This window comes from Mastomys coucha, unplaced genomic scaffold, assembly GCF_008632895.1.
Source record: "Mastomys coucha isolate ucsf_1 unplaced genomic scaffold, UCSF_Mcou_1 pScaffold12, whole genome shotgun sequence".
NCBI lineage: Eukaryota > Metazoa > Chordata > Mammalia > Rodentia > Muridae > Mastomys > Mastomys coucha.
This window is the reverse complement of record NW_022196894.1, coordinates 73,442,129-73,462,958: the sequence shown is the minus strand read 5'-3', so window position 1 is coordinate 73,462,958 and position 20,830 is coordinate 73,442,129. Positions and strand designations below refer to the sequence as shown.

At 40.5% G+C, this 20,830-nt stretch overlaps 1 protein-coding gene across 7 annotated transcripts in view; it reads left to right on the top strand.

Annotated features, from left to right (window-relative positions):
* Nrip1 (nuclear receptor interacting protein 1) overlaps positions 1-14,876 on the top strand; it is an 85,126-nt gene extending 70,250 nt beyond the window's left edge. For all 7 annotated transcript variants that reach the window (XM_031364276.1, XM_031364271.1, XM_031364275.1 and 4 more), the window contains one exon: positions 7,634-14,876. In XM_031364276.1, the coding sequence (XP_031220136.1) occupies positions 7,969-11,460 (3,492 nt within the window). In that variant the 5' untranslated portion in view covers positions 7,634-7,968 and the 3' untranslated portion in view covers positions 11,461-14,876. The remainder of the gene's footprint in view (positions 1-7,633) is intronic.
* Positions 14,877-20,830: the final 5,954 nt, after the last annotated feature.

The window sequence follows — 20,830 nt, the reverse complement described above, 5'->3', positions numbered from 1 at the left end:
TCGTCTTTCTGTAGGGCAACAATTGGAAAGGGGGCGGGGCACCAGGATTCTGAAGCATGCACTTACTTTTGACATGATCTTTGTACAATAAATAAAAAATGTGTATTCAACAATGCATATATCTTCTGGTTTTCTACCAGAGTAGTATTCCTTCATGGAAGATTAAAACACCTTTCTTTCTTTACTGTGTGGGGGATTTTTGCTGTTTTTCTGTTCTCCGAGGGACTAAACCCAAGGCCTTACACGTGTTGCATAGGCACTCTACCTCCGAGCTAAATTTCAATTCTTAACCCCACCCTTGTTACTTTTTAATTTTGCATTTTTCTTAGTTTATATTCAGAGGAAACAAGTCTTGAAGTCAGATGTTAGAAATAACACCATGTCGTTTTAAACAGAGGGGTCTCATAGTTGAGATAGCCTGCTCCATGTTTAGGAGAACTGAGACCCACCCTGGTTAACTTCTTTGTACATTCTTAGATTACATTGTCTGCCCAGTCCTGTGAACACAGGATGAAAAGATCTGCATCTTGCCTATAAGGAATCTACCCCGTCTTGAGGAGCAAGGCATACACAAACAAAAATAGATGACATTATGTAAGTGAAATGATTGAAAATTCCTGAGCACTGTGAAACCACAGATAAAAGGCTACCCCTGCTCTGTAACTTAGGGCCAGCTGCCTGCGTGAGTTGTTTGTTCTTAACTGTGACAGGTTGCATGGACTGGGGATGATAGTAGGGATTAGAAGGGCACATGGGAAGAAAATTACGGAGCACATGCCCCCTCTCCCATACCGCACTGCTTCTCCCCTGCACACTTATTTATGTCCTTATGTGTACTGATAAGAATTTAAACATGAAAGAAATTATCTGGGTAGCATATAAATGCTCTAGTGGAAGGCACAGTGAAAACAAAAACTCAGAGCCAAATGTAAATATTAAAAACTGTTGCTGCAGGGATCTAAGTGATTTCAGAGCTGGACAAACTATAAGCAGAGGAGTAACCACCATAGTGGCTTTCCTGTTGGGCACACACTGCCCTGCAGGAAGCCAACAAAGCAGACCAGGGAACTGATGAGCGAGTTCTCTATGGCTAAGGTACTTAGTATTTTAGCAGCAGCACACTTAAGTTTATTCAGTGGTAAATGTTGTAAAACTTCTGTCTTTTTTATTGGCTTCATCACTCTTAAGTAAAAAGTCATTTTGGCATAGTCTCAGCCCAGTACGTAAAGTCACAAAAGCCCAACTCAGGTCCCTCACACTACTGCTCCTCCTGTGCCTCTGGCAGCTCACCAGGGTGCTCTTCTAAATCCCCCTTCTACCCTGTCTAAATCTACTTCCCAGTGGCAGGTGTCATGGTGAGGGCTATCTGCAAGCCACCCCTATGGCTGAGACTTAAATTGGAATAGCAGTAAAGCTGTCTCAGCTTAGCAGTTCCTGGCTGCAACTAGAGATCCCTTCAAACACTAGGTCATATGCACAGATGGGCCAGAAAGAGGTCAGAGAAGAGGATGCATGGCAATTTCTTAAATAAATAGGGAACCACTTAAAGAAGCCTAATAATGGTATAGCAATATCTTCCACTTACCAGCTGAAGGACAAGTGCACGTGCTAATATTTAAAGACACAGAACTTTCCCGAGACCCGTATGCACATTGTATCCTTGCACGGTGGTTAACTCTTAATTTCAGTTTTATTAAACTCTCCTGGTTACAGGTGGTATCACTGTGCATGCCTGCCTGTCCACAGATTATGTCTGTAGTGATATCTGCCTTACATATCCTAGTGAGACTTTCTGGGCCAGCACTGGAAAGAGCAACGGTACATTATGTTTACCATTTCTGGAAAATTATGGTCTGTTCACAGCAAGTCAGTACTTTTACCTAGGCAATATGTGAAAAGGACCAACACATTTTTAACTGATGGATGTTCTCACTAAGACACCTTGGATGATGTATTTTACAAGGAATTTTGCTTGTTTTCTAGAAGAACTCATCAATGCAACTTCTATTTCTTGGCAGAAATAGATTTCAATTTTTAAAAATAATTAATGGGTAGTAATTTATGTATAAAGCCCCCACTCACATTCTTAAGACAGTCTTTATTATGTAGTTTTGGCTGTCGTAGAACTTGCTATGTATAACAGGCTGGCCTTGAACTCCCAGAGAGAGCTGCACCTCTCCCTCCATGTGTGCTAGGATTAAAAGCATATGCCACCATGCCCAGCTACATTAAGCTTGCATCAGAAGCCAATATGACAATTTGAAATTAATTTACAGATCTGTAAGTGCACCCTGCTCCTTGCATGTTTGTGATTTTGTTAGATAATTGCACCTTTGATAACAATTTCATTATAAAGCACTTTTGTAGCAATTTTGATAACTAAATTTTCTTCCCAGATATATGGTAGAAATTGTGATGGAAATATTATAAAATGTTCCTACAAAACCACTTCTCAACAGTTAAACCTAGGCACGGTCTGAGATACTGCAAAACATAGTTTTAAATTCAATATCATTTGGATTGGACTTGTAAGGGAGCAGAGTCTGTTTGGGGATATGCAAATTAAGTTTACTTTCAAATTTATCATGAAGAAGATGAATTACAACAAACAAAAACACAAGCATGTGTATGTGCATGCATCTGCACAGGTAAAAATTCACAATTTTGAGGCAGCAAAGAGTTGTCCTTGAGCTGAGGCAATATGTTTAGTAGAATCATGATTTGTAATGAAAAAAGTATATGAAGATCTTATTCTCAAGATGAAAGGAATATTTTTAAACCACAGTGTATCCTGTGAGTAAAGACAAAATGTCTGTGGAGTGTGCTAGGAACCCTGGGAGCTTTGATCAAATGCCAGCTGTTACATCAGTTCTCTCGGTAATCTTTCTTGCTGATCTGTGACCTTGACCTTGGGCTTCTGTCTGTATGTCAAATCTATTTTAAGGATGGAGAAACTGTAGTTGAGTTCAATAGAAATTATGCACCGGTCTCAAAAGATGCCCCTGTGCATACATGTTACAGATAGGCAATTCCAAGAGAAAGAGCTTTGTTGTGCATGGTAATCATCTTTCTGACAGAGATTGGGAAATAGACTTTGAAAGCTAAAAGAATGGTCTCAAGTTACTCTGAAGAAATGCTAAAGAAAACCTAAAGACTATCCCCTATGTTATTACAGATTTAGACTTTAAAAAAAGAAAAGGAATGTGCTACCAAAATAATTTGTTAGTGCTTGTTTTCAGATTTTCAATCTTCTGAAGATAGTTCTGAATTTTATCAACATGGAGAGACTCATTTCTGCCCCCAGGATGGACCTGTCATTTGTCTTGCATTTATCTGGGTACACAAAGATCCTGAGTATTTTCTTGCGTTTTATTTAGTATATAACCATTATGAAATACATGAAGTTCCAGTATGAATATAAGTTCATCTTTACCTTTTAAATAAACACGGGTTTAAGATATTGGGACTTTCAGAAAATGAAATTCATGAAAAGAAATAATTTGTAGTGATTGAGTGGACTTCAAAAACTACTTCCTTCCTCTAGAATGCACCATAAAACTTGTATCTTTGGTAAACTCCTATGCCAGCATATCCTTCTGGTCAAAAAGTGTGTTATTTTGTCAACTACAACTTAACAAAATGCTTGAATCATGGAGTTAAGTCCAGCCCATAATGAACACCTGAGTTAGTCAAGCAGCTATGGCTCCCAGTGAAGCTTTTTTAAATAGGGGATTTAAGTGACTGATTTAAACCTGTGCAAGCCCCTTACAGGCAAGCTAAAGGTGGGGATCTGAAAGTTAGGAGCAATTTGGAGCCTTGAAGAGCCCCCTCCTCCATTTTCAATAGAGAGGAATTTGGGTGTTAGTGGATGCATTTATATAAAGTGTGAACCCTCTTGGGGGAGGAGGGAGCTTGTAAATTTTAATTGCAGAGAGTGAGCATCTCACTTGCACAAACTGATTAAATAAGTTCTTTTTCATGTGTGTGTTTGTGTGTGGGGTTGGGGGTGGGTCTGTGAGGGTGGGTGTCCATCCCTGTGCCCATTAACTACACATCCATCTTCAGACGAAGCTAGCACTGCAAAGAAAGTTATCTTGGTTTTCGGCTTCTATGGAATGATGCACCTTTTGATAAGAAGTTAAGAGTTTACTCAGAACTGCTTTTCAGGCTTCTACTCTACCTTCCAGTTGTCATCCCTGCTGTGTGTAAGAGCTGCAAAAGAATGGGCATTCTACTCTTTCTTAAGTTTGTATTCCCAGTAGCATCCTCATGTTCAATTTAGAGTAAGGGAATGACAGTAGTGCTTCCTTCTTAGAATAGGGTTAGGTCCCATCTCTTGCTCTGTGAAATTGTTGAGATTTTCAGTTCTGATTTCTCACTAACACACGGTCAGAGAAGTGCTTTCATCCCTCTGGATGAAGCAGTCAATGAGCAGGATTTTGGGATGTTCTTACTACGTTTTCTATTAATAGTTGATGAAACTCTAACGTACTTTGTAAAAACTCTTTGTCAAGAGAAGCCCCTTAAGGGACCCATAATGGATGTGTAATCCATAGTGGATGGAGTTGTCGAAGGAGCTACTATTGAGGCACAGGAAGGAAGCCTTAGACGTTTCTATATTTTTATGAGCTAGAGCCAAAGATCAAAATGTTCATGAAAGCTTCGTTGAAACAATTTCTTGAGATTCAGTACTCAGATAATTATGACTTCCCTATGAAGAAACTGGTAAATTCTCATAGGAACAATTGGAAGTCATTGCTTAGGCTGATTTTAAATAGCATGCTGTGTGTCATTATAGATACTGAATCTAAAAACAACTGGATAGTAGTCTTTATTATGTATCTTAAACCAAACGTAATGGAGAATATAAAACATTGCTTTGGAAATAATCTAGCTACTTCAAAAAATAACAAAATGCTCATTCATAAACTGCTCAAATGTGAACTACTTGCATCCCCTCTTGAAAATATACTGTTATAATTCAAACATTGATATGTCTTTCACTAAAGCATTCTATGTTGAAATATCTATCCTAACCATATGATCGAGATTCCATAAATATTTTAATATTTTATTTTTTAGAATTCTCTCAGAAATGTTTTTCTACTACATACTAAAGAACCAGTAAAATTTCTTTCATAAGACAGATCTAAAATTTTTATGCTTATAAGTATTTTTAATTTAATAAAAGCAGGGTTTGCTTTACAACTTTAATGTTGTTGAATAACATACATTACATTAAATTAATAGAATTACATTAAATTTCTGTGAAATGAATAAGTCCCTAGAGCACTATCATGGTTCTTTAGACCCTGTTTTGGTCTTAAAGACCTATTTAAAAGAATATTTATTAATTGATAATAGGTTTGCATTACATAGAAATCATTTTTAAAGTTACAATGATGTACGTGTTTGTGTGTGTGTAGTGCTGAAGATCAAACCCAAGGTCTGGGGCTGTGCATTGTACTTAGGAACCAAGTATTTAACACTGAACTGTATTCCAGCCCAGGGATATATTTCTAGAGTATAATTATATATATATATATATATATATATATATATATATATATTATACATTTATCCATTATGTCCATAATATAGTCTATGCAGTTTTCTTTAATAAGTGTTCTTTTAAGTATTTTCCCATTTTGTTGTTGAGGGAGTAGTGTTGGAGTTTTTGATGATAATATGTTGAAATGCCAGAGTAAAGCCACTTAAGAGCAGAAAGCTTTAGGCATATGTGTTCACACTTGTAAGTAATGCTTTAGGTCTGTTGGGTGGAGCTCAGTTCACATCCTAGCAGATGCTAGGCAGAGACCACTGTGCATCTTTTGTTTTCCACTTTTCTCCCACGTGGGCTCCTAGACTATGGGATGGTTCTGCCTGTGTCCAGGATGGGTCTCCTCAGTTAATCCACTCTGGAAAGAGTTGTTCTCACAGGTACACCCAGGGATGGGCTTTACTGAGCTAGGTGTTTCTCAATCTCAGCAAGATGACAAGATTAAGGATTATCTCAATTCACTGTGCTTAAGACAAAAGGAAAGTAATGGAGTCCCTAACAAGAGGAGGCAGTCTTGAAGGGTCTTCACTCTTCAAAGCCAGCTGCAGACCAGTTGTGTAACCCACTCTGCTACATCATCTCTCAGAACATAAAACATCTGCAAGATCCTCCTTGGAGACTCACATTTAAAAATTTTAAATACTTTTCATTTGTAGATTAACTGCAACTGTGGTAAGCAGTTGAATAAATGGGCTCATTTTCACATCATCTCTTTCCTTCCGACGTCTCCTGTCATGCGCCTGCCTTAAGAATTTTCCCACTTAATGAAGAGTCTCAAGTGAACTTTGGCTGCTCAGAGTCTTGGTGTTCGGAGGGGGTTCTGGCTTCCAGACAGTAAAAACTCGGAATGCTGAAATTCTTCCCGTTTAGTGACTGATGGGATGAAAACTCGTATTTCTTATTATCTTTAGTGTGACCGCGTTCACTCATTTTATTCTTGAATTAGATAAAGTCTACCTGCATATTAAGCTTTCTGAACATGGTCATCAAGTAAGCTTACACAAGTCAATGGCATCATCACCCATCATGAGCACAGGGTCATCTGTGTTCAGGTTCTGATTCCTCTAATGGGGAACCCTTCCTTTATCAACATTCTTTGGTATTTTGGGTAGAAAATGAAAAAGATTTAAATTTGTCTTTTATTAAATTTTCACTTAAAATTTTACAGCAGTCTTAAGATATTTTCTGAATCACATTTAGTGTTCAACAGTCTCCATGTTCATTGGGCATGTAAGAAGTGGAAGGGCCATGGAGCGGAGGGCTTGCCTTAAACTAAGACTGTTCTATAAGTGTGGGTAAAGGCTCAGTGCCCAGCGCTAGAGCTATGACAGAGGTCATAGCTCCCCGCCTTCATGTCATTCCACGATACTGAAACAGATCTCCATCTAGACTGGATCTGAGAGTTGTGTGTATGACGTGTGAATGAGAAGACGTGTGAGCTTGGGATTTCCCATTATCCCTCTGTGTAACGCCAGTGAGGTTACAGAGTTTCAAAGCTGTGATTTCAGTCTTTTAGGTTCACATTTATCCAAACTTCCGAGGGCAAGGACATTGTTATATGCATGCAGGCATGTTTTAATAACTATTTTCCTTTCCAGAATCAATGCACAAAGTTTTGTATCTAGTGTGCTGTGTGCACTAATTATAGTTAGCTTAGGCCCCATAGAGAAGGAGCACAGTGAAGGAGCCTATATGTATAATTTTGTGTTCCTGATGTTGTTAAACATCCAGTGTGGTTTCTGATTTAGGAAATGATTATTATTAACCCGCTGGCTCTTTTTTAGAGGAAGGTAGGAAATAAAGAGTGAGGCACGTAAGTGTGTGTTACTGTACTTGGGGCCTCTTGGTAGACTGTGATGTGTTCACAAGGCTGTAGCTCATCCTTCAGTTGCAATGAAGTATTTTTAAGGATACTTGCATACAAATCACATACCAAATAGATGTGGCTATCATGTGTATGTGTGCATTATATATCTTATATGAAACTCACAATGCTGTATTCTATTCCTTATAGGTAATGAGCGTGACTCCAGTTCTGTTCCTCTTTAACTATTTTTGGTTTTGTATTTTCAGATACTGATAACGTGCATTTGGTAAACAACAAAAGATGAAGAAAGAAAACCAGCATATTCCCTAAGACCTGGGTGCCGCTGCTACCACTGTGTTAAGGAAGTTGCGAGGCTGGTCTTTGCCTAGCCGCTCATCAGTGCTGTGGTCTGGACCGGAGTTTCTTAGCTGTCACTGCCAGAAGATCCCCTGGTCAGAATGTTAACAGTGCATCTCTGCCTGACTACTATGGGAGGTGATCAGCTGACACTCATGTCCTGACGTCACGTCAGAGCTTACCTACGAGAGAAGCATCTTTAAAGTGAACAGAAGTCGAGCCCCTGTGAGCGCTTGTATTGAACATGACTCATGGAGAAGAGCTTGGCTCTGATGTGCATCAGGATTCTATTGTTTTAACTTACCTAGAAGGATTACTAATGCATCAGGCAGCAGGGGGATCAGGTACCGCCGTTGACAAAACGTCTGCTGGCCACAACGAGGAAGACCAGAACTTTAACCTTTCTGGCAGTGCGTTTCCCTCCTGTCAAAGCAATGGTCCCACTGTCAGTACCCAGACATACCAGGGATCTGGCATGCTGCACCTCAAAAAAGCCAGGCTGCTGCAGTCTTCTGAGGACTGGAACGCGGCAAAGCGGAAGAGGCTGTCTGATTCCATCGTGAATTTAAACGTAAAGAAGGAAGCTTTGCTGGCTGGCATGGTTGACAGTGTGCCTAAAGGCAAACAGGATAGCACATTACTGGCCTCTCTGCTTCAGTCCTTCAGCTCTCGGCTGCAGACTGTTGCTCTGTCACAGCAGATTAGACAGAGCCTCAAGGAGCAGGGATATGCCCTCGGTCACGAGTCTTTAAAAGTGGAGAAGGATTTAAGGTGCTACGGCGTGGCCTCAAGTCACTTAAAAACTCTGTTGAAGAAAAGTAAAACTAAGGATCAAAAGTCAGGTACCTCCCTCCCTGATGTGACACCAAACCTTATCAGAGATAGCTTTGTTGAGTCACCTCATCATGTCCGACAAAGTGGAACAAAGGTCATGAGTGAACCCTTGTCGTGTGCCGCAAGATTACAGGCTGTTGCCAGCATGGTGGAGAAGAGGGCAAGTCCTGCCGCCTCCCCCAAGCCTAGTGTTGCCTGCAGCCAGTTAGCGCTGCTCCTGTCAAGCGAGGCTCACCTGCAGCAGTACTCCCGGGAGCATGCTCTAAAAACACAGAGTGCACATCAGGCAGCAAGTGAAAGACTTGCTGCCATGGCCAGATTGCAAGAGAACGGTCAGAAGGACATGGGCAGTTTCCAGCTCTCCAAAGGGGTGTCTGGCCATCTCAACGGGCAGGCTAGAGCACTGCCATCAAGCAAACTGGTGGCTAGCAAGAATAACGCTGCCACCTTTCAAAATCCAATGGGTGTTGTTCCTTCCTCCCCCAAAAACACAAGCTATAAGAACTCACTGGAAAGAAATAACCTAAAGCAAGCTGCTAATAACAGTTTGCTTTTACATCTTCTCAAAAGCCAGACCATACCCACCCCGATGAATGGGCACAGCCAGAACGAGAGAGGAAGTAGTTTTGAGAGCAGCACACCCACCACGATTGATGAGTACTCTGATAACAATCCTAGCTTTACAGATGACAGCAGTGGAGACGAAAGCTCATACTCCAATTGTGTTCCCATAGACCTGTCTTGCAAACACCGGCTTGAAAAAACGGAAGCTGAGCAGGAAGCAGAGCGGCCCGTCTCACTTGAGAATCTAACCCAGTCCTTGTTAAACACGTGGGATCCCAAAGTCCCCGGTATGGACATCAAAGAAGATCAAGATACCTCAACCAATTCCAAGCTGAATTCACACCAGAAAGTCACTCTTCTTCAATTGCTGCTTGGCCATAAAAGTGAAGAAACTGTTGATAGGAATGCCAGCCCTCAGGACGTCCATAGTGATGTGACTAAATTCAGTCCTCAGAATTACACAAGGACTTCTGTCATTGAAAGCCCCAGTACCAACAGGACTACCCCAGTGAGCACTCCACCACTACATACATCCAGCCAAGCAGAGTCTCCCATCAATCTTTCTCAGCACTCTCTGGTCATCAAGTGGAATTCCCCACCATATGCCTGCAGTACTCCCACTTCCAAACTAACGAGTTCTGCCGCTAGCCACCTGATGGACCTCACAAAAGGCAAAGAATCACAAGCGGAGAAACCAGCCCCGAGTGAAGGTGCACAAAATTCGGCAACGTTCAGTGCCAGTAAACTGTTACAAAATTTGGCTCAGTGCGGAATGCAGTCTTCCGTGCCAGTGGAAGAGCAGAGACCCAGCAAACAGCTGTTAAGTGGAAACACAGACAAACCTCTTGGTCTGATTGATAGATTAAATAGCCCTCTGCTCTCAAATAAAACAAGTGCAGCTGAAGAGAACAAAGCCTTCAGCGGTCAGCCTGCCGGGCCTGAACCAGGACTTCCTGGTTGTGAGATAGAAAATCTACTGGAAAGACGTACTGTCCTTCAGTTGCTCCTGGGAAATTCCAACAAAGGGAAGAATGAGAAGAAAGACAAAACCGCTCGAGATGAGGCTCCTCAGGAACATTCGGAGAGAGCCGGAAATGAACAGATTCTCATGGTGAAAATTAAATCGGAGCCTTGTGATGACTTCCAGACCCACAACACAAACATGCATTTAAACCATGACGCCAAGAGCACCCCGTTCTTAGGCGTGACTCCCACCGTCCAGAGGAGCACAGCGGCCTTACCAGTGTCGGAGGACTTTAAATCAGAGCCTGCCTCACCTCAGGATTTTTCTTTCTCAAAGAACGGTCTGTTAAGTAGATTGCTGAGACAGAATCAAGAGAGTTACCCTGCAGATGATCAGGACAAGAGTCACAGAAACAGTGAGCTGACACCCCTGGAATCAAAGAACTTTTGCATGGTCCCTAAGAAAAGGAAGCTTTATCCGGAACCACTAGAAAATCCATTTAAAAAGATGAAAAATAGTGCTGTAGATACTGCCAGTAATCATGGTGGCCCGGAAGTACTCTATGGGTCGTTGCTTAATCAGGAAGAGCTGAAATTTAGCAGAAATGATCTCGAATATAAATCCCCTGCTGGACATAGTTCAGCCAGCGATGGTGAACATAGGAGTTGGGCCAGAGAGAGCAGAAGCTTCAATGTTCTCAAGCAGTTGCTTCTCTCAGAGAACTGTGTGCGAGACCTATCCCCACACAGGAGTAACTCTGTCCCCGACAGTAAAAAGAAAGGACACAAAAACAGTGGGCCCAGCAGCAAACCTGAATTCAGCATTTCTTCTTTAAATGGACTGATGTATAGCTCCCCTCAGCCTGGCAGTTGTGTGGACCATAGGACATTTTCATACCCGGGAATGGTAAAAACCCCGCTGAGCCCTCCTTTCCCAGAGCACTTGGGCTGTGTGGGGTCCAGGCCAGAACCTGGGCTTTTGAATGGATGTTCTGTGCCCATGCCCAGTGAAAAAGGACCCATTAAGTGGGTCATCACAGATATGGATAAGAATGAGTATGAAAAAGACTCTCCAAGACTGACCAAAACAAATCCAATCCTCTATTACATGCTCCAGAAAGGAGGCAATGCTGTTACCACACAAGAGACACAGGACAAGGACCTCTGGAGGGAGCCTTCATCGGCAGAGAGTCTATCCCAGGTTGCTGTCAAAGAAGAGTTACTTCCTGCTGCAGAAACTAAAGCGTCTTTCTTTAACCTAAGAAGCCCTTACAATAGCCATATGGGAAATAATGCTTCTCGCCCACACAGTACAAATGGAGAAGTTTTTGGACTTCTGGGAAGCGTGCTTACAATAAAGAAAGAGTCAGAATAAATGTGTACCTGCCATACCATTTTTGATCTTTTTAAAATTAGTCAGTATGAACTTGAGATCTGTATAAATAAGAGCATGATTTGAGAAAAGCATGGTATAATTGAAACTCCTTCCTTTTGAAAGTATTGGTCACTGGTGATGTTTAAATATGCATACTAATTTTTGCTTAACATTAGATGTCATGAGGAAACTATTGAACTAGAGGTTGGTTGTTTAATATTTCTGTATGCATCAGATAACAACTGTGACTAGCCTACAAATGAACCTGTTTTTATAATCGTTAATAAGAGGCATACATTAAAATGCACAACTTCACCAGTAGTGGATTGATGCAACTTGTTGTCTTTATTAGGGTCGTTCATTTCCCATCTCAGAAGCCAGCCTACATAACATGTTTGTAAAGTCCAAATTGTTAGCTATTTGGAAGATAGCCAAATTAGGAAAAACCCAGAAGCCTTGTGATGATTCACACCTCATCAGTCTAAAAGTAAGAAAAAACAATGCTTACATTTTTCACTTTTGCTAAACAAAATTCTTTTTAACTCTTGGAAGGGGTTTTGAGGTTCCCAACGTGTCTGCCCCACCCCAGACCTTTTCAATATATATATTTCTTTAAACCTTGTACTATTTAGTAACAATTGATTACAATAGAGGGGAGTTTAATAGATCCTTAAAAATAAAAGGCAGATTTCCATTTTTTTTATATTTTGACTACTTTACTAAATTAATACTCCTCCTTTTTCAAAATTAGGGAAGGTGATGTTCACCTTCAGGCTGTTTCCTGAATAATTGACTACTTAGAAATAGTTTTTAACAAAAGCAAAAATGGGCTTTCTTTGGATGGTGTTCACCATCTCTTTTGAACGTTAATCCTCACCACTCCTGTGGGACCTGTAACTCCTTACAACCAGGATTTCTCAATTCTGGACAAAGACACTGCATTCGTACTATCTGACTATCTGTAGCAGTTGTTTAAAATGCAGATTCATAGGCAGCATCTCAGGTCTACAGAACAAGGTGTCTGAGTGGACCCAGGCGTCTTCCTTCCACCTGTATCCTGGCGTGTTCTGTATGTGTTTCTTCTGCACACTGATGTTTGAAAACCGTGGCTTATGACTTTTCCAGAACATGGGACTTTAAAGAAACTATCTGATGCCTATATTTTCCCCCAATACAGTCACATACCCACTCAAAATTTGCAATATCATAGTTCCTATATTGCTGTTATATCTTTGGAAATCGGATTCAGAATACTTTTTATGACAAAAAAAAAATTGGGTAGAGGGGACAACTTTCCTATCTGGGTCAACATCTCAGGAAATCTGTGATTATTTATTTGCTCTAATTAGTAAGATTAACTTAATTAGCCTTAGGGGTGGAATAACAGGGCCACTTAGCAAACTCAGGTGATCCCAGGATGGTTGGGAGACTTCTCTTGAATACATCCTTTCCTGCTATTCAAACTGTCCTCTGCACAGCTGTGCTTATGGAGTTAACAGATTCAACCCAAGAAAGGCATCAAACTCAGATTACCTGAAACCAAATCCAAGGGCACTGATCTATCCACAACAGGACCTACCCAGTCACTTCACGGATCGATTCATTTTAAGCAGGTATTAAAAGTAGATGCTGATTCTGTCTTGAAAGAACTTAATGTATAGTTGAGCCACGTGGAATTTCAGTCTTGAAACAAGTTGGTTTTTAAGTTCCATTTTTATAGCCCACAGCTCATCCACCAGACAATATTTTGTTTTTCAATTTTGAGCCAGGTTAACAACTGTGTACTCAGCAGTTAAGTCGGAAGAAGTTTATTTGAAGTTGTTGTACGTACTTGAAGTTGTTTCTAAGATTTTTTATATTACAAATGGACATTGTTTCTTAATTATCTAAAATTCTAAATGGTTATTTTTTTCTCAAGATGATTTGTAAATAGTTAATGGATATGTTATATGGTAATCAGAGTGTATATTATGCTACGTCAGAGAAAGGAGAAGACGTATGCTTATTCTGCTATGAAAAATTCCACTGGCCAGTGAAGATACTTTACTCCATGTTTATACTGTGACAATCTCATTGTCTACACTATATAAATAAGCTTTACACTAAGTCATTTTTCTTGGTCATGGTGAAAGGGCTGGAGCCTTAGAACTATATTGTAGGATGCTAGAGTTCGTCCTCAGTTGGAGGCAGTGGTCTTCTTACAATGGAACAGCACTTAGGTCAGGGCTCAGGGAAAGGTCCAGAGCCAGCATCGCTTCTCTTTGTTTTATTTTGGTTTTGTTGGAATGAGAATATGTAATACAAAAATAAATATGACTATAAAGGATGCTGTTCTGACTTTCTAGAGAATATCCCCCATGTTTCGTTTAGAGAAATCTCAAGAGAAAGGGCAAACATCCACAGATTCACTTTGTTTGCATATGTAGATTCAAATATGCACATATACATTTTCAAGGACTATTTTCCATATCTGGGCAGTTTCATCCTAATAAAGTCATTTGTGAATGGGTACTGCAGCTCTCATTGACATCTGTAAGGTAGCATTACCTGTTTATTCTCTGCTACATCTTACAGAAGAATAAACTGGTGAGAGTATATATTTTATATATATATATATATAAATGTGTATATATATATATATTGACTTGTTACATGAAGATGTTAAAATTGGTTTTTAAAGGTAATGTAAATAATGATTTCCTTAATGAAAAAAAATACATATTTTGTATTGTTCTAATGCAACAGAAAACCTTTTAATTTCTTTGGTTCCTGTATATTCCATGTATTAAGTGTAAATATTAATCAGACAGGTTTAAAAATGTGCATGTATGTATACAGTTGCAAGTCTGGACAAATGTATAAAAATAAACCTTTTATTTAAGTTTGATTAACTGCTGCATGACGACACGTGCATGGGGAACCCTGTGCATCTGTGCATTCGACAGAAAACGTCTTAAGTCAGGTCAGATGGTCATCCAACATGACAGTATTCCATTTCTAGACATGACCTCTGTGGCTTATGCTTTGTGAGAAAATGTGCTTTGAATCCAAGGGTCTTAATTTTTTTTTCTTATTAATCAACCACTTTCAACATTAAAGAACTCACAGAGCAACTTCACAAATCTTAAAATCCCATTGGAAACATAACCAGGACTAGTTCAGTGTTCCTAAATGCTGGCATACAGGCACATTACCATTTGTGGTAAGAATCTTGGGGTTTACAGCCAGTTTTGATGCAATCTGCTTAGTGATATTAATTTGTCATTTTTATTATTAAATTTGATTTCTTTATGTGATGTCATGAATTGTACATACTGCAGTGTGAATTTTTTGGTTTGTTTTTTTTTTTAATCTTTTAGTGTTTACTTCCTGCAGTGAATTTGAATAAATGAGAAAAAATGCATTGTCTCTAACTTGAAATGACTTACTTTTTTGTGGACTTTCTCTGCTTTTTAGGTTTTCCATTAATGTTAAAGTCCAAGGTCATAAAAAGAAAAAGAAAAAAACAGCAATAGATCATGTATTTTTGTCTGTCTCAGAAAAAATGAAGGGGAAAAATACGCAACTGACCAGCAAGTTAGTATATTTAGAAACCTGTAATTAAAGTATAGCTCAAAATGACAGCTGGCCTGTGGTCTGTCTTCCATTTCTCAGTATGTAACTGAATGACCACTACATGTTTTTTTTTTTTTTAAAAACTGGAGTTTGTACAGTGTTCCAAAATAAAGTTAATTAGATACATATACTTTGTCCTAAGATTTTTATCAGAGGCTTTTCTTTCGTTTTTTGAAGGGGTTGTTTATTTTAAATCCAAGAAAAAAACTGTCACTTTCCAGATAAAGCTGCGTTTGTGCAGGAGAGGAGCTGAACATGGTGACTTGTAGACATGTGTGATCAGTGATAGGGACCATTTTACTTTGTATGTGCAGCAGCGAAGACTGAGTGCAAGGCGCCTATCTGAGCCAGAGTTCTGCCTCTGAGCTGTATCCACATTTCCCCTCTCTGTTTGGAGACAAGGTCTCTGCGTTGCTCAGAGTATCCCTGAGCTCACAGTGTTGTCCATACAAGCTTTGAACTCTTCTTTCTTTGGCCTCCTAAGGAGCTAAAAAGTATAGATCTGAGCCATCAGATCCAGCTTCTTTAGGGGGAAAGGAGGCAGTGGAGTAAACGCTTGTTTTTCTTGCAGTCTGATACAGTAATGGTTTATATTTCTTTAGGAGCTATTGATAATTGAGGAGGAAGGCATTTTCCTGGCAACAAATTTTATTTTCTGGCACTAGAATATCCTTACAGTTCCAGAAGGCATAATCAACAGGTTTATAGATGTTTAGGCTGAGGTACAGCTGGGTGGCAGAGCCCCCGCTAACACTCACAAAGCCCCTGCCCAGAACTTAGAGACATACCTTGCTGGTACCGGCTATTGTCCATAAGGGCAGGTTTTATCTTACCTGTTATATAGATTTGAACTTCAAAATGAGAGGTGGAAAAAACACCCCTTTTTATTTACATGGTGAGAAAACCCAAGTGCATTGCCTGAGATGAATTTTTAAAAGCACCACCACCAGTTTATGTTTATACACACACACACACACACACAATAAAGCATAGTGTCTTTAATATGAAGAGTCTTCAAAGCCAAACTGAGTTAGAATTACCCATGCTATGCAACGTTCTATTTCATGCTTAATTGGCCTGGGGAATATCAACAACAACAAATTGAAATTTCATTCCCTGCCCCTGGAATCACTAACCTGACCTGTTCAGAGAGAGCAAATACATTTTAAATGTTAAAGTGGTAAATGTGCTGTGCCCTTCTGGTTTTTTATTCCACAAAATTTGTACGCAAGACGATGCTATGGTGTCTCTTAAGAGTTGGTGTTCTGCTGGCAGCATGTAGCATCTAGTTAATACTCCAATTCTGTAAGTAGTTAACACAGTACCAATTGCATTTTCACGATGCTATCTTCTGGAGTAGGCTGCTGATCGCTCCTCCAAAAATCAGTTAATGTTTCCCAAATTAACAGAATAATTGGAAATAGTCTTAAAAATCCCATAAGTCCTGCCACACTTGAACCACTCCTATGAACATGTACAAGTAACCGTATTGGACTTTTGAGCCTTTTACAGCCTTTTTAATGTCACAGACAAGAGGAGCTGCCAACTACCTCTTGGTTTTTCCCAAACATAATGGAAATGTTCCTCCAGCTTTGAGAAAACTGTGCAATCTCTTCCCACTTTTATTGTCACTTTGGACCTTTGAGACCACTGTACAAGAGGCAATGTTTTACAGGCATGGTTCCTGTTAACCAGTGCACCAGAGAAGAAGGCTGGTCCCGGGTTATTGCCTGTGGCTGTTTCATTCAAAGACAACAGTGGGGTGCTTTTCATGTAATCAGAGGCTGAAGCCTTTCCTCTGTCAGTCGTTGTATGAATCTTTCCAAAAGCTAGCGGTAGCCCCTTGAAGTTCTGAGTACCCCATTGGCTGTGTTAGCTAACCTTGTGGTATCTTCAAGTGTGCCTTTGCCTCTGGCCTGGTTTTGTGCATTGATTTGTATTCATCTTCCACAGTCATGTGGGCACCTTTGGATGTAGTTGTTTTCTGGGGGAGAAAGGAAGATTCATCTTCACTCTGTCCCCTTCATAATTAAATAGGCTCCCTCTCAGCTAACTTTGTGTTAACTGAGGCTGGAGTCATCTGAGAGGAGGGAATCCCAATTGAGAAAATGCCTCCGTAAGATCAGGCTGTAGGTAAGCCTAGAGAGCATTGATTTGTGATTAATGTGGTGGGGGGGAGGTCCAGTCCATTGAAGATGGGGACACCTCTGGGCTGGTGATGCTGGGCTCTCTAAGAAAGCAGGCTGAGCAAGCCATGGGAAGGAAGTCAGTAAGCAGCATCCCTCCATGGCCTTTACATCAACCCCTGCCTCCAGGACCTTGCTCTGTGTGAGTTCCTGTCCTGACTTCCTCTGATGATGAACTGTGATGTGGAAGTATAAACCAAATAACCCCTTTCCTCCCAGGTGTTTCAACACAGCAATAGTAACTCTAACTAAGTTACCCTCAAACAATAAATTGACTCTCCCTTACCTCTACTCGGAGCAAAGCATCATTCACTTATTTAAACTTATCAAAGCAGGCACCTGAGCGCTGGCTTCACGGTTTTGCTCTCAGGTTAGGCCTGAGAGGAGACTGTATAGGGTGTGTGGCTAATAAAGAGTCTGTGGGGCATCCCCACCTTGCAGGACCTATTTGGTTTTCTCAGGATTGAGGAGATGGGTTGACCAGCTCCAGTTCCCTCAGGGGAACAGTAGATCCTGGCCAGGCCAGAGGATAGGAGTGCTACCCCGCATTTTGCTGAAAGAAGGTGCACTGAAAACCAGCACATATGTGAAGACCCCAATCGGAGTCATCAGGAGCTTTTCCAGGAAGTGTGATGAATGTTGCATCTCCCACAAGTAAGCTGTGGCCTTCAACCAAGACCTTTCCCCTTTTCTAATTGTTTTCTTCCTGCCAGTAAAACTTAAATTTCCCTCACAAGATCACAGCTTTGGATTTGATACATCCCTTACCCCCACTTTGGCAGTCTGAAAGCTTTTAAAAATATGGTGGGCATTTACTATAACTAAAGCCTTTTAGGAGGAAGGGGCAGGGCAGGGTTTTACAATGTAGCACTGTACCCTTGTAGTGCAGGCTAGCCTTCAATTTGAAGCAGCCTAGCTTCATTCTCCCAAGGGACTGGGATTACAGGCATGAGCCACTATCTCCTACCCATTCTTGCTTTCCTAAAGACAGAAGGTTAAAATATAAAAAGCAAATATCTTCCATTCTTCCCCACTCCCAGCACCACACAGGCACTTACATATCTTAGAGTCTAAAATAGGGTCTCACGTATATAGCTCTGAGCATCTGTAGTAATGGAGGGTGTAAGAGGCTGGAGCACGCTTTCACCTCCACCATCAAATGTGCTGATAACCTCACTCTGCCTAGTTTAATGCCAATAAACATCTGTACAATCATCTTTCCAACATGAGGAGCATGAGCTGGGGAGCTTGAGACCCCATTGTGATTGCTTGCCACTCATGAGATGCCGTGAGCATCATTGCCAGCTCCTGCTGAGGAACATGGCCCTCTGAAGGGGATGTTTTCTGTTCACTTTGGAAATGTGTGCTTAGAACAAAACAGAGCTGCTCCAGATAGGAAGTCCTGGCCTGCTTTTTCATGATGTTGCCCTGGAAAGTCTATAATGTGACTTCAACAGTCTCCAGAAATGAAAGATCACCCACTCAGAAACCAGGCAACAAGAGACAAACACCAAGTTCTGTCCTTACCTCCCTTCCTAGCCAGGAAGAGCTGTCGACATGTAATCTGTCTCCTTTTATAACACAGTGTCTTTCAGACATCTTCAGAGTGCTAAGATCATCTGTGGTCAACGTTCTCTTCCATTAAGACTCCTTCCTATACCTACATCAGCGACACTAAACATCCCACCCCTCAAACAGCTCAGACTTCAAGTACCTTCTAAGTATCCAGCCATCCTAAAGTTTATGTTTCCTCTAACTTACGTCTACCCATCTACCTTGTCATACTATTAACTTCTGAACTTCAGCTTACCCCAGTTTCAAACTCAGTGTGCATGCTTTCTCCCAGGTTGTTCTAATAATTCTTTCCCCATGTTGGATAACCATGACTCAAAAATGAGTTCCTCCTTGACATTGGTTTATGGTCACTATCATTCATCTGAGAGTTCCTTAATTTGTTGCTCCCCACCCATCTTCTATGCCATCACTCTGGGCTTCATCAAGTCATCTCAAGTTTTCAGTATCTGCTTGGCCTTTCTCCTCCCATCTCTTTGAAGACATTCTAGTTCAAAATCGAAAGAAGTCACTGGGCTGTTCAAACAAAATCATTGATGGCAACTGAAGCCTAGTGTGAATTCAGTTAGATTATTCCATTTATCCAAGACATAGACAAGGTCTTAGACATCTATCCCTGCCTTCAGTATAACTCACTGTCTCTGAGCACTCCTGCCTTGGTGCCATAGGTACCTTCAGTCCTTTACTATTCTTTGCCAAAGGATTATTTACCACTATGGGATAAATGTGTTATTGAGCCCTCTACAAATGCATACCACTTTTTGTAAACTTCCCTTATTGCACTCGTTAGAATAAATAATATACTTCAGACTCCCACTAAAAAGTAAAAGGCAGGCAAATGGCAGTTCTTAATGATAAAGATTCTGGACCTCATATAAGCTACAATTAATATTAGCCTACTTCATATCCCCCAAGGAACTATGAATTCTTGTAGATACAGAAATGACAACTGGTACCAAATGCTAACTAGCTCACCCATTAGCCATTGCAGTGTTTTGAATGTGGCAACTTCCCTATTATGACCAAATCACTAGGATTTTGGTGGAGCCATACATGACAAATGAATGTACATTGCTTGATCTGAAACTTATCTCAGGTGATGCTAAGCTGCTAGATATGGTTTCCCTTTATTCTGATTCCACAGAATTGGCATACATATGTCTAACGAGTGCATTCTGTTTGCCTAGGATTGGAATGAGAATTCATTTCCTATCCCTTGAGAAGAAATAAGATCTTGTCTGAAATTTCGTTGCACTCAGAATAGTTGTGACTAGCCCTGAAAATGTAAATCTAGAGTATGTTCAGGATGAGTAGGTGTTTTTAATGATGATGGACTAGTTTACTTTCTCTAGTGAAGTAGAGCTGATAAAAGTCATTATAAGGCTGCAGGTTGTGAGGAAGAGAGAAGGGATGTCTGGCATCAAGGCTTTTTAACATAAAAGGGAGATCTTAGTTAGTCCTTAGTTGAAGGACCATGAGGACAGATGGCTATAGTAAGAATGAGAACAGCAGTTTTAAGTCCAGCATCCCTGCCTTTGCTAATGTGAGGTCATATCCTCGTGGTCCAGATTTGACTTCCTGGACTGAAGAGGAAAAAAAAAATAGGTTTTTTGCTTTCTTGCTTGAGAAAAGCAGGATGTCTTTTAATCTTAACTATTTAAAGGATAATCCTTTCTTCCTACATCAAAGATAAGAAGTCTGTTGGGAATCCATACATTTAAATCAGATTTATTTCTAGTGTGTTTTTGTCCTGGGGTAAGAATGTAGGCTCACAGAAACCATGGACTTCATGGTGATAAACAGCCCTAGAGGTATTAATTTAGATCTGAAATGTGTCCCTAAATCCTACATGTTAAGCAACTGGCCCAAAGAGAGGCACAACTGAGAAGGGGTGGAGCCTGAGATGTGAAGCTATCTAGCAGGAGCTCTTCATGGCATCCCTTCAGCTCTTTGTGAATGCAAGGAAGATGGTTACTTAAAAAGTGAGCAAGAAGCAG